The sequence below is a fragment of the Cynara cardunculus genome (assembly GCF_001531365.2).
Source record: "Cynara cardunculus var. scolymus isolate 2C chromosome LG 16, CcrdV1, whole genome shotgun sequence".
NCBI classification, from domain to species: domain Eukaryota; kingdom Viridiplantae; phylum Streptophyta; class Magnoliopsida; order Asterales; family Asteraceae; genus Cynara; species Cynara cardunculus.
In genome coordinates, this window is record NC_037543.1 from 5,638,461 (window position 1) to 5,650,629 (window position 12,169).

Sequence of the window (12,169 nt, forward strand, 5' to 3'; positions counted from 1 at the left end):
AATTCCTATTGAAAGCAAGCTCATATACAATATCGTCTAAACTAAAAAAAATTGTTTTATACGTATACTAAAATGAATGGCTTTTTACTCATTTTGTATATACCATTAACAAAACACTTCTATAGAAAAACATATATGTCTTTTTGTATGTTCATTTTTTCTAATTACAAAGTAGTACTACTTATAGCTCTAGCTTCCAACGGTTGTTTACTAAATGCTTACCCGGTAAGCACTTACTGATTATGGCGCCATCCTAACTTACTTTATTGGGTAACATGCTTGCCAACCAAAATGAATTTTTGGTAAATATCTTTTACCCGGTACCCACTTGTAAGAGTTTTTTTTTTCCATAACTTACAGGGTAAGATTCTCCTTGCTATGGGTTTTTGTCATGCTCATCTCGAAGGTAAGATTCTCATTTGACCCGGTAAACTTTTAGTAAACGGGCCCTAAATTTTCAGCTCCCAAGTCCCAATTAGCTTTTCAATTGATTTTGCCAAACAGATTCCAAATTATAGTTGAATAGTTCATGAGATTGCTCGAGGTGTCTAACACTCTTACAAAGGCGTCTGTTAGAGGGGTAGGAGAGGTCAAAATGATGAAGTTACTAACCAAAGTCATGTTTGGTAGTAGTTTAATAGGCTTTATGAAACTCGTAACTTATTGGTTAGTATGGTTGTTTGATAGTGACTTAATGATTTAGAAAGTAGTTTATTCAGTAAGCTTCGAAGGGAGAGCTTTATATAGAAAGCCAAGTCTTTTCCAAAACACGTCTCATCCAATTAATCATATTTTCATTTAAACTTTATCATAATTTGATTAATTAATCTAATTTATTAAATATTCAAAATAAAATAAAAATATTTGTCGTAACATAATTCATCATTCAAAAACTTCTTTCCATACACGATTAAAATGATATCAATATTAAATATTAAAAAAAAATACATAAACATCATGTGATAATTAGAAAGAACCCAGATACGATTTCACAAATTTTAGGTACGACAATTTAATGCCTTTACATGATGCTTATTTAGGGACTCTTTGGCTGTTGCTAAATGACTTAGTGCAGAATTATTAAGTGGTCAGAATGATTAACAGGCTCTGATGATATAATGCAAAATAAAATATAATTATTTGATAATTGTTTACAATGAAATTAGGACACTGAATGGTTAAGGGATGCTTATGATACAAAATCATTCAGAGGGTTTTAGAACCATTAAGAATCAGATTTTTTTTTGCCAAACAAGATTAAAACAATTCAAATAAACGAATATGTTAAAAGGAAATATTTTTGCATTGAAGAAAGTCGTTTTTGGACCAGTAAGGACCGAAGATTAATCCAAAAAAGGACTAATCAGTTACGAGACCCGTTTTAGTCCTAAATTTGGAACTTCGGACCGGTCCTTAATCCCATTCTACAAGCACTCATAACTTGTTATTAATTTAAACTCATCAGCACAAGAGTCAGAAGCAGCTACAATGTTTGAGTTGCATTACATATTACAATTCTACTTAACAGTATGCTACTGAATTACACATGATCAGATAGTAGATTAGTTTAAATACAAGTACATAAACCCTAGCCTAAAACTTAACAAAATCCCCTGTTTCTGCACTTGATCCCCACAATTAGACTACAAACAATACATTAAGATTTACGTCCGTTAATTCTGAATAAATAAACCCTAAAAAAGTGGTAGGAAGATTTGTTTAGTTAACTAAGTTACAAGCAATGCCAACATGAATGGGTCATTTGGCCTGACTCCTACCTCTTCTGTTGTATCTCCTGCTTCTTGTCACTGATCGTGTTGTTGGACTATCGGTGGTCTTTTTAGTAGAAGGAATGGTATCATTGGTGTTAGAGCTGCCCTGAGAACCATTCACGTTCACATCCGGCACCTCTCTAGATTCGGTAATCAGATCACAAATCCCTTCATTCACACGGTTCACGTCATCAGACAGCCCAAGGTTTTGTTCGCTGTTTGGATGAACATGGTGATGAGAATGATTAGGGGCAGCATCTTGGTCCTCTGGTATCTGAAGCACAAAAAAGGCAAACGGTTTTTGTGATTTATAGATCATCCTTTGTGACTTACCAAATCCTTCACATTAAAGAACTAGCAAATTTCTGTGACCACTAGATACCTGATTTTGCTCCTCAATTGTCGGAAGGGATGACAAGGCTTCGAAAACATCTCCAGTAGCCCTTGTATCTGAAGACGAAAAAAAACAGAAAATAAAATAAAGAGAGAAAGGACAAGAGATTAACGTAATATTCCCTCCACATCCCAAAATAAATGTATTCTCTCTCTTTTTGGTGAAGTTTTAATTAAAATTCACGTCTCTACAAAGTATTGATGATGTGTTGGCAAAATTCCTTTAGTTTATCACTATCACAAGGATATTTTATATATTAGACAGACAAATGAAAACTCACGACACTATCTTTTTGGCACAAGAGAGAGGGGGGATAAAGTAGAATCATCGGGAAGCATGAGGAAAAGAAACAAACCGGTGAAGCCCAGAGAACCCCCATCTGCAGCCAGGTTCACGGTTTCTTCCTCTGGTTTTGGTGCTTCTAAAGAGAATGGCTCGCTTGGCTTAAATAACCCTACAGCCTTGTCATTTGCCAAAGAACTTGCTGAAAAATCATGTTCTACTGCAAGTTTTGGGGATTGATGTCTGCTTAGCACATCTTCTGTTGCCTTGGAACGCAACCGCCGTACTTCCTCCTGAATGTTCCATGATCCAGCAGAAAGATAATCCCTCTGTGCATTGAACCAAATCAGAATATGTTCATAAATAGCATAACCTCTTATTGTTTCAAGAACATGTTCACTAGCCCATGAGGATCAACCGTCATTAATTAACAGTTGCTTGTTATTTCCCTACTTTTAATTTATGTTGGTCTTTTAGCAGGTTGTATGATGGATTACCGATTTTGAAGTGTGGCGAAGAACCACTTTTACAAGTCCTACTTAGTGGAGAGAGAAGTTAGTTGGCTTCAGTTAACTGCAGATATTATTAATTATAAATAGTTCCTACATTCCAAGATAAGAAAGTCAACTTCGAGATATGCAAGAAAATTACTTTGGGGATAGGTTATACACGATTAAATACAAATAAATTACATTACTAAGCCTATAAACAAGCCAAATAACAAGAAGACCAGCTTGCATTCACTCATTACTAAAGGACCTGTTATTTTTGGGACTTTCCACTGTTAAAGATATCATGCAGATAAGAGGAAAGATCATCATGAAGAGCCATTGGTTCCCAACAATTCAAGAAGTCCTAGTTCTATGGGTGAAACAAGAATATGGGCGTCAACCATAAAAGAAGGGGACACCCACATTAAGGGTACATATCTATAACGATATTCTTTAATTGCCTCTTGATGATACAGATCCAAAAATCTAGCTACAATCTGCTCCATGATTACCAGACACATCATCACCAATTAGCAATGAACTTGACAAAGGTGCCCTGGATTCACCAAGTCCTTGCATAATTCTTTTCGCTAGATATTTCATCTATCCTATGAAGACATTTCTTATACACTGGACCTTGAAGGAGAAAAAAAACGTTTTATAGCAGTTCCGCAGTGCCTAGAATCACAAGAATCCATCAAAAGGAACAGTGTAGAAATAATGATTGCTTAGAAAATTGTTGTTCAATAATCAATAGTTATGATAGCACCTTTGCCAATGAGTAAGAATATGCACCAACTGAAGAATATGGAGTTCCTTTGTTCAACAAATCTGCTGGTAAAGGTGATGGAGTTGGTGGAACACTATGACTTATAGGAGATACCCATGGAGAACGAGCCTGCATATATGATTTGGCCACATCCACCGGTGAGCCTGCTTCACCTTTGGCAATCTAAATAACACAAAGAACTAACATCATGATGCAACAGACTGTGAATGTACTAAAGAAGACCACATGAACAAGCCTTAGGGATAGATAAACATGGAACCAAAAACCTCTGCCTTTTGGTGACACCCATAAATCAGAGCAAGTCATAGCATGGTCCTAGAGAGCTTACTTTTCAAATTCAACGTGACTTGCTGATTGATTAGGGCAAGGTTCCTTAAAAACCTCTCCTTTTTTAAGGTATCCTGAACAGTTCCTGTAGGATGAGTGCCTTTTTCAAGAAAATAGAGAATAGCAGGAGAGTTCAATAAGTTCGATTTTTGACCATATCATAAAAACCCACTTTCCGAAGATCTCCTACTCTTTGGATTTACGGTACAAACACTTATGACCTCCCCCTCTACGCCCTGCGATAATGATTCCTCTGGCATTACAACCTTTACCACAATGATGTTGTCCATAGATCAAACTATAGTCGCAAAGTTTGACACCATTCAACTCCATGCTCTTCCCTATGATTAACATCCTCAACAATCTCTCCACATTCTTTAAAACAGATCACAAACAAAATGTGACTTTAAATACTTCTTTTGTTGGTCATTCTTGAGTCATCTTTAACCTCCCTACCAATACCATTAAAGTTACATTTCACAAAATTTCATTGTATATTTAGCTTAATCTAACACCATTAGATTCCATAATGCTCCTCCAAACCTCCAACTTTGCATTAACACCTTCCCTGGTCGTTTAACACCGTTACTCTGTCTAACACCATGCCTAATGAAGGTAAAACATCCAACTTTGACAAACAACATGCATGCCCCATACATACAAGCTCTCTTATTTTATAAATGACCTCATGCACCTCCTAGCTGGAAATTCACATTGTGTCGCCTTGGCATTCCCTAGTCTATTTCAGTAGCAAAAGATGGAAAGCTACTCAGTTAATCATTAAAGCAAACTTCGACAAATCCGAATGGGCCTTAGTAAGATGCATAAGCAAACTCTAAAAAATTGTAGATAAAAATCATTTCCACATTTTGCACATATTATGCTAATTGATATTTATTGGTAGATGTCATGAGTTTGTATAGCCTCACAAATGGAATTGTTGCATTACTTTGTCAAGGGAGAAAAAGAGAAGTCCTCTCGTTGAAGATTGCAAAATCACATGTTTTATTGTTATTCATTCTATTTATCTATACCCTCTCTCAAAGAAACATGCGCATAATATGGCTTGGGGTTCTCACTATCATCCTCTCTAGTTTTTTTGTATAGTGGAGCACAAGTGTACCACTACACATCCACTAGTAGTTGAAAACATGTTGCACTCTCAATATGCATATGTATAACCTTTAAGAGACAGCGACTTATAAGCTTAGATTCTCAAAGCACTTGCTGGGAGACATGGACACCCAATATTATAAAAGTGGATATTAGGACAGAAGGCATCAAATAGAAGGGAGTGTAAGTGCAATACAAGTTACAAATAAGAAGTTTTATTAAATCAAATAACCAGAAGCTGTAAGGTAGTACTAACATTTGGCGTCACTAGAGCTTTGGAGCCATGGATGCTGTCCAGGTCTGACTTTGAACTCGATCCAACCAAGTTTTGCGTAATCAGTTTTCTTGCTTCCATGATAGCTTGGTTGCAAGTATCTGGATTCTCTGTTTAGGATTATAGAAGTACAACATTATTTATACATATTCAAGAAAGAAAAACAACGGTCAAATTAGAGATATTCTTAGATATAACAAGATTAGTTCTACTGAGAATCTTACTTAATTCAACATCCGTTCCATCTCTCATGGTACATTCAACAACTCGTGAATTGATAATCCCTATTAGTCTATCACACTCTTCCCTGTTAGAAATTGCAAAATACATTCATAAGTACAAAAGTAGGCCTACAGATAAAATAGACATAAGAATTAAGAACATTAAGAACTAAAACGTACATGTGTTAGCCAGTAAAATAAAGGAAGACGATGCAAGTCATTTTTACATATAGTTCCCATAATATGGAATACCAAGTCAAATTTAGGAGGAACATCCCTTAGGTAACGAAGCATTTCAGATTCATATTACCTACCTAGATGGTCATCTATATTCTATTCTCACAATACCTACCTAGATGGTCATCTATATTCTATACTCTGCACATTGTCATCTCTATCCATCAGATAATGTTCATGTCATGTTTGTAGAATCACAAATAATCATTGTCAATCCTGTTTAATTCAAAATGCTCAAGGACCTAGCGTTTGGTACGCAGGCATGATTGGACAGGACTAGACAGGACAAGAGGGTAGAACTGGATAGGACTGAACAGGACAGAACAAGAGTATGTCTAGTGTTTGATACGACTAGGACTGGATGGGACAATACAAGACAAGCTAACCCAAAAGTTATTTGATGATTTTAAATATTATATAATAGTTATAATTAACACAAATAAAGTAAATAATTAAAGAATTTAATTTATAAATATTTGTACACAATTTTCATATAAATGAATACATACATATATAATGGTAACAAATTTGAATGAAAATTTCGATATAATTGATGGTAGTAGTGGTGGTGGTGGAGGTGGTTTTGGTTATGATGGAGGTGGTGGTGGCCAACGGTAGTAGTGGCAATGGCGGTGGTGGTCGGTGGCCGACGGTGTTTTGGAGGTAGAGGCAGTGGTGGTTGGCGGACGACGGTGGTTATAGAGGACATGAAGATGGTAGATTCTGGCAGTGATGGCAATTGACAACGGTGGAGGAGGTAGTTGTGGCTGATGTAGTGAAGATAGTGGTGGTGGTGGTGGTGGTGGTTATAGTGGAGGTGAGGTGGCAATGAATGGTAGTGGCCGATGGTGGTTGTGGAGGTCGTGGAGGAGGTTGTTGCAGTAGAGGAGGAGTTGGAGGTGGCCAACGGTGCTAGTGGTGGTGGCAATGGATGGTGGTGGTCGGTGGCCGATGGTGGTTGTAGAGGTGGCAATGGACAGTGGTGGTCGGTGGTCGACGGTGGTTGTGGAGGTCATGGAGGAGGTTGTTGCGGTATAGGAGGATTTGGAGGTGGCCAACGGTGGTAGTGGTGGTGGTCGGTGGCCGATGGTGGTTCTAAAGGTAGCAATGGATGGTGGTGAAGGAGGTTGTTGTAGTATAGAAGGAGTTGGAGGTGGCGAACAGCTGTAGTGGTGTGGTCGATTATGGTAGCGGTGGCGACGGACTTGGTGGATGGTGGTTGTAGAGGCGACGAAGGATTTTGTTGTAATGGAAGAGAAGGTGGAGGTGGCCGCCGGTGGTGGTGGCGGCGGCCGAAACTAGCGGTGATGACCATTAAAACAAATACCATATTAAGGTTATATATCAAACTAGGGTAGATTAGTAATATTTTAGTTTCTGGCATATTCTTGTCCCATCTTGTTCCACCTATTTTGGTGGAACAAGAAAAAGCCTCTTTTGTCCCATTATGTCTCACCTTGTCCCAGTTCTTGTCCCTGTCCCATGTCACACCAAACATGGAACAGTGAGTTCTCGTTCTGTCCCATGTTGTGCCAAACATGGGCCAGTGAGTTTTGTCCCGTCCTGTCCTGTCCCATCCCATGTACCAAATGCAGCCTTAAAGGTAGCGTTTGGTACGCAAACATAATTGGACAGGACTGAACAGGATTGAACTGGACAGGATAGGACATGACAAGACAAGAGGGTAGGACTGGACTGGACAGGACAAGACTGAACATAACAGGAGTCAAAGCACTCTCCGAGGGCATGGAATGTCTCATTTTTTGGTAAGAATCTCCAGACCAATAGGAAAACATAATAAATAGGGAGTATGTGAAAGATCCATTATTTTCTAGGGGCGAAGAGCCTCACTCCAGTCAGTGAAGACTTGGAGTGAAGCCTTGGGATCAATTTTATGATAGTATTCGACAAATGGGAAAGGTGGATAGACTGTACTGTACTAATGCAAGACTCCTCTCATTCTCAAAGTAGYTGTCTCCGTCCCGCTATTCCTGCTTCTGGAATAGAGTAAGCTTCTCTTCTTTCGCTGCCTCTGCCTCTCCTCTGGTTTAGAACCCCCAAATCCACAATGACAATGATTGCTTCAAGGTCCACCTCTTAATAGAAGACCCGGTCCATCTTCTCTTCTGGTGTTTGGTACGACTAGGACTGGACGAGACAAAACTAGACAAGCTACCCCCAAAATTATTTGATGATTTTAATTATTATATAATAGTTATAATTAACACAAATAAAGTAAATAATTAAAGAATAAATATTTGTACATAATTTTCATATTTGTACCAAATTTGAATGAAAAATTTGATACAATTGATAGTAGTGGTGGTGGTGGAGGTGATTTTGGTTATGGTGGAGGTGGAGGTGGTGGTGGCCGACGGTAGTAGTGGCAACGGACGGTGGTGATCGGTGGCCGACAGTGGTTATGGAGGTAGAGGCAGTGGTGCTTGGTGGACGACGGTGGTTATAGAAGACATGAAGATGGTAGATTGTGGTGGTGGTGGCAGTTGACAATGGTGGAGGAGGTAGTTGTGGTTGATGTAGTGAAGATAGTGGTGGTGATGGTTATGGTGGAAGTGAGGTGGCAATGAATGGTGATGGCCGATGGTAGTCGTGGAGGTCGTGGAGGAGGTTGTTGCAGTAGAGGAGGAGTTGAAGGTGGCGAACGGTGGTAGTGGTGGTCGACTATGGTAGAGGTGGCAATGGACTTGGTGGACAGTGGTTGTGGAGGCGGTGGAGGATGTTGTTGTAGTGGAAGAGGAGGTGGAGGTGGAGGTGGCCATTGGTGACCGTCGGTAGTGGTGGCAGCGGCCGAAACTAGCGGTGATGACCATTAAAACAAATGTCATATTAAAGTTATATATCAAACTAGGTTAGATTAGTAATATTTTAATTTATGTCACATTCTTGTCCCATCTTGTTCCACCTATTTTGGTGGAACAAGAAAAAACCTCTTTTGTCCCATGTTGTCCCACCTTGTCCCTGTCCCATGTCACGCCAAACGTGGAACAGTGAGTTCTTGTTCTGTCCCATGTTGCGCCAAACATGGGACAGTGGGTTTTCTCCCGTTATGTCCTGTCTTGTCCTGTTCCATGTACCAAACGCAGCATAAAAGAAGAATGTAAATCAAATCTAAGCAGCTGAAGACCATATGAGTTCATAAGCATCAACCTTAAATTCTAGCTCACAAAAGTCATTACAAAAGGTAATCTTGATGCCTAACTGATGAAGAAGCCACTGATGAATAGGTGTGTTGTAGGGTAAGAAAAAAAATCTACAACACAAGAAAAATGCCACTTTAAAAAAAAAAAAATAAACCTAGGTAATACAAAGTCATCCATAGAAGTAATAAGATATTTAAAGCTTAGAATTGAATCAACAATGCGAAGTTCCCAAATATCATAATGTACCAACTAATATAGCAATCTGAAGCGACTAGACGATCTAGAGTTAAAAAATGCATGAGTTGAATCAAGCACAAACAAATTTTGTTGGCTTAGTAGTTAGTAGGGTAGAAAAAAACTTGAATGTAATCCCAAGGACCCTTTTGATTCTTTCGTGTTACTTACCTATTTATTCTTCACCATTACCAGTAAAAAGCCGAAAGCAAATAAACGTGGATAAATAGCATGACTTTAACCATGGAATTTCATGCAAGTGCAATAAACTCCATGATAATGTAAAAGAAGACAAGAATAATTGCAGGACACTAAATCAGAGTGCATCAAGTCCTTGAAGAAAAGTAATGGAAGAAAATAAAGAAGAGATGCAACAATTACTACAAGTTCCTTCAATTTCGCAATCAAGAATACCAATGAAATTACAAGTAGGCCAAAACTGACCAATTAAATCAGCATGAAACTACAAATGGGATAAGGAAAACATGATGTTACCTTGAAAAACTTTCGAGCATAAGTAGTTGCTCAACTAAATACAAAATCTCACTCTTCCCCGGCGAACTGCCTTTCTTCTGGTGTCACAAGAATACATATTACTTAAGAAATGTTGCATTCAGAAATTTAGAGCAGAAAAAAAAAAAGAACTGGCACATTAAGTAGCATCATGAATTTCATTGCCTCTAAACAGTGCATGCATGAATGTGCAGAACTGCGGATAATGATCAGTGTTTATCTTTGGGATTTGCAGCAAGTTTTTCTCAAAATGGATAAAGAGAACAGGTCCAGTAATTATGACTAAATTAATATGATGCATTACAACAGCTCTTTGGCAACACGTAATGTTTCATCCTGACTGAGCATATGATTACAGCATTGAAAACATTGGCTGATGTGAAGGTGTAATATCCTTATAATATATTGTCACAGACTCGTACAAAGAGATCATGTTCTTTTTCCCTCGCAGATCATAGTTGAATGCGAACCAACAAATTGATATTCTCTAGATTGAGTATCAATTGACTAGTAAAAATCAACTAATAAGTTTTAACAAGAGCTTGTAAGGATGAAGAACTCTAGATCAAAATAGTCCCTCAATCCTCTGACTGAAACGCAAAGATGCTGAGTCCAATTATTCATACAACCACAAACTCTGGAAGGATAACTGAAGGGATTCTTTTAAGTTTCTCAATAATGTCCACAAGAAACAAGTGCAACCTTGCTGTCATGTAACATTTAGAAGTTCGAGACAAGAAACTATGTGCTTCACCAATATGAAAAACTATGACAGGGATGCATGCATATATTTAGGTGTATTAAGTGTGGTCATATATATTAGGGTTACATGCTACATATCAGTTTCAATCATTTATTAAAAAAATATGCAGTTGTTTCAAGTACTTACTTCACAAGAAAGGTTAGCTTATGATCACAAGTCATACATAATAGCCATGCATTGACGAAGAACTAGAAAATAAGAACTGCATAGTTACCTGATTCAACCCACCTCCCACATCAGAGAGGTTCTCGTTATCTTCATAATCATCTCCTATAATGCCTTCTGTGAAAACAAGTGACCTTTTTTTAAATTATCGGTAACCAACAAGAAAACAGAGAACGCAAATTTAGTTGCTGTTACAAAACAGTAACCCCCCCCCCCTCTCACACACACACAACGAACAGGAGTTCTTGATAAAACTATGTGTCAGTTTTTGTCTGTTAGTGTGTAAGCATCAAGTATCCAGATGTTGCTCAACATTGATTTGAGTCATGAAAATTTCTCTGACAAATACTTGTGGGTGCCAAGTCAAATCAAACAATTTTCAGTGGATAGAGGATTAGGGGGATGCCATACTTAAATGCTACAGTCTGTTTCATGTTACAACAGTAATTCAACATCATCGAAAACGCTAAAAAAACAGAATCCTGTCAAGTGTCAAGTCACCACTAAGACGGCATATCACTCTTCACAGATAGTCACAGAAATTCATCGACTTCTTCCTTCCGCTTTCATTCATTTTCTCTGTTTCCTCTTCAAAATTAATCTTCAATCTAAGCTTCTTCAATACATGTATTTTCTTCTATAAGACGAACCCTCACTCAGCGGTTCATATGACACATTCGTAACTAGCCCTAATCCATATTACTCCCTTTTTACCACAATGAGATTCCAAAAATCACGAAGACTAAATTACATGCTATTGTCATTTCTAACCTTGAAGAACTTGCCAAATTTTACATCAACACGTCCCTTAAGTTGGACCAATTATTAAACGATAATTCAAACTTGCATACTCTCTACCTGAATCAGAATCGCTGTCTGAAGAAGAGGAATGCGAGCCCCAGCCCTTGGGGTTCCAAATTGATGAAAGAAGTTTAGTAGCACCACCAACAACAAATTTAGCAGGGGAAACAAGTCCATTGAACCAATTAGGGCTTTCTGGTTGCAGAGGCGGAGTGGGGCGGTCATATGGAGTCTTTCTGGCGGCAGTTCGCCTACGTTTCACTATTTTTCCCCCGGATCTTCCGCCACCGCCGTCTCCGGCAGCCTGAGAACTGGAAGCCATGGTGGGAAAATGGGTTCGTCGGGGACAAAGGAGGATGAATGGTAATGGTGTCGTGAGTTTGTGGGGGGAAATCGAACAGACAAGAAAATCGAAAGGAATCGGAGTTTGGCAGTTATTGAGAGTTTAGAGTAATTTATACAAATAGTCCCTCAACTTATTAATCTCGTACAAGTACCGTGTCTATAGAAAATATTTTTCACTTTTAGTCCTTAAACACGAGCGAACCTACGCCTATAACGAGCAATTACAAGGCCGTTAATCAGGTCATCGAGTGACCGAGCCAAAAAACTGATGAATTTGTTCTTTTGG

The 12,169-nt window shown here is 38.4% G+C and overlaps 1 protein-coding gene across 4 annotated transcripts; it reads right to left on the minus strand.

The window, feature by feature from the left end:
* Window positions 1-1,437: 1,437 nt before the first annotated feature.
* LOC112528904 (protein KAKU4-like) lies at window positions 1,438-11,888 on the minus strand. Of its 4 annotated transcripts, none has more exons than XM_025139932.1 (9): window positions 11,596-11,888; window positions 10,787-10,851; window positions 9,792-9,868; window positions 5,668-5,750; window positions 5,426-5,553; window positions 3,709-3,891; window positions 2,522-2,777; window positions 2,155-2,222; window positions 1,438-2,046 (listed from the first exon to the last, which is right to left on the minus strand). In XM_025139932.1, the coding sequence occupies exons 1-9, from the start codon at window positions 11,858-11,860 to the stop codon at window positions 1,759-1,761; spliced, it is 1,413 nt and encodes a 470-aa protein (XP_024995700.1). In that variant the 5' UTR covers window positions 11,861-11,888; the 3' UTR covers window positions 1,438-1,758. The 4 variants fall into 4 exon arrangements, with proteins under 4 accessions (XP_024995700.1, XP_024995701.1, XP_024995699.1 ...); XM_025139933.1 differs by having other exon boundaries at window positions 3,709-3,837; window positions 10,787-10,854; XM_025139931.1 differs by having other exon boundaries at window positions 10,787-10,854.
* Between the last annotated feature and the right edge of the window lie 281 nt (window positions 11,889-12,169).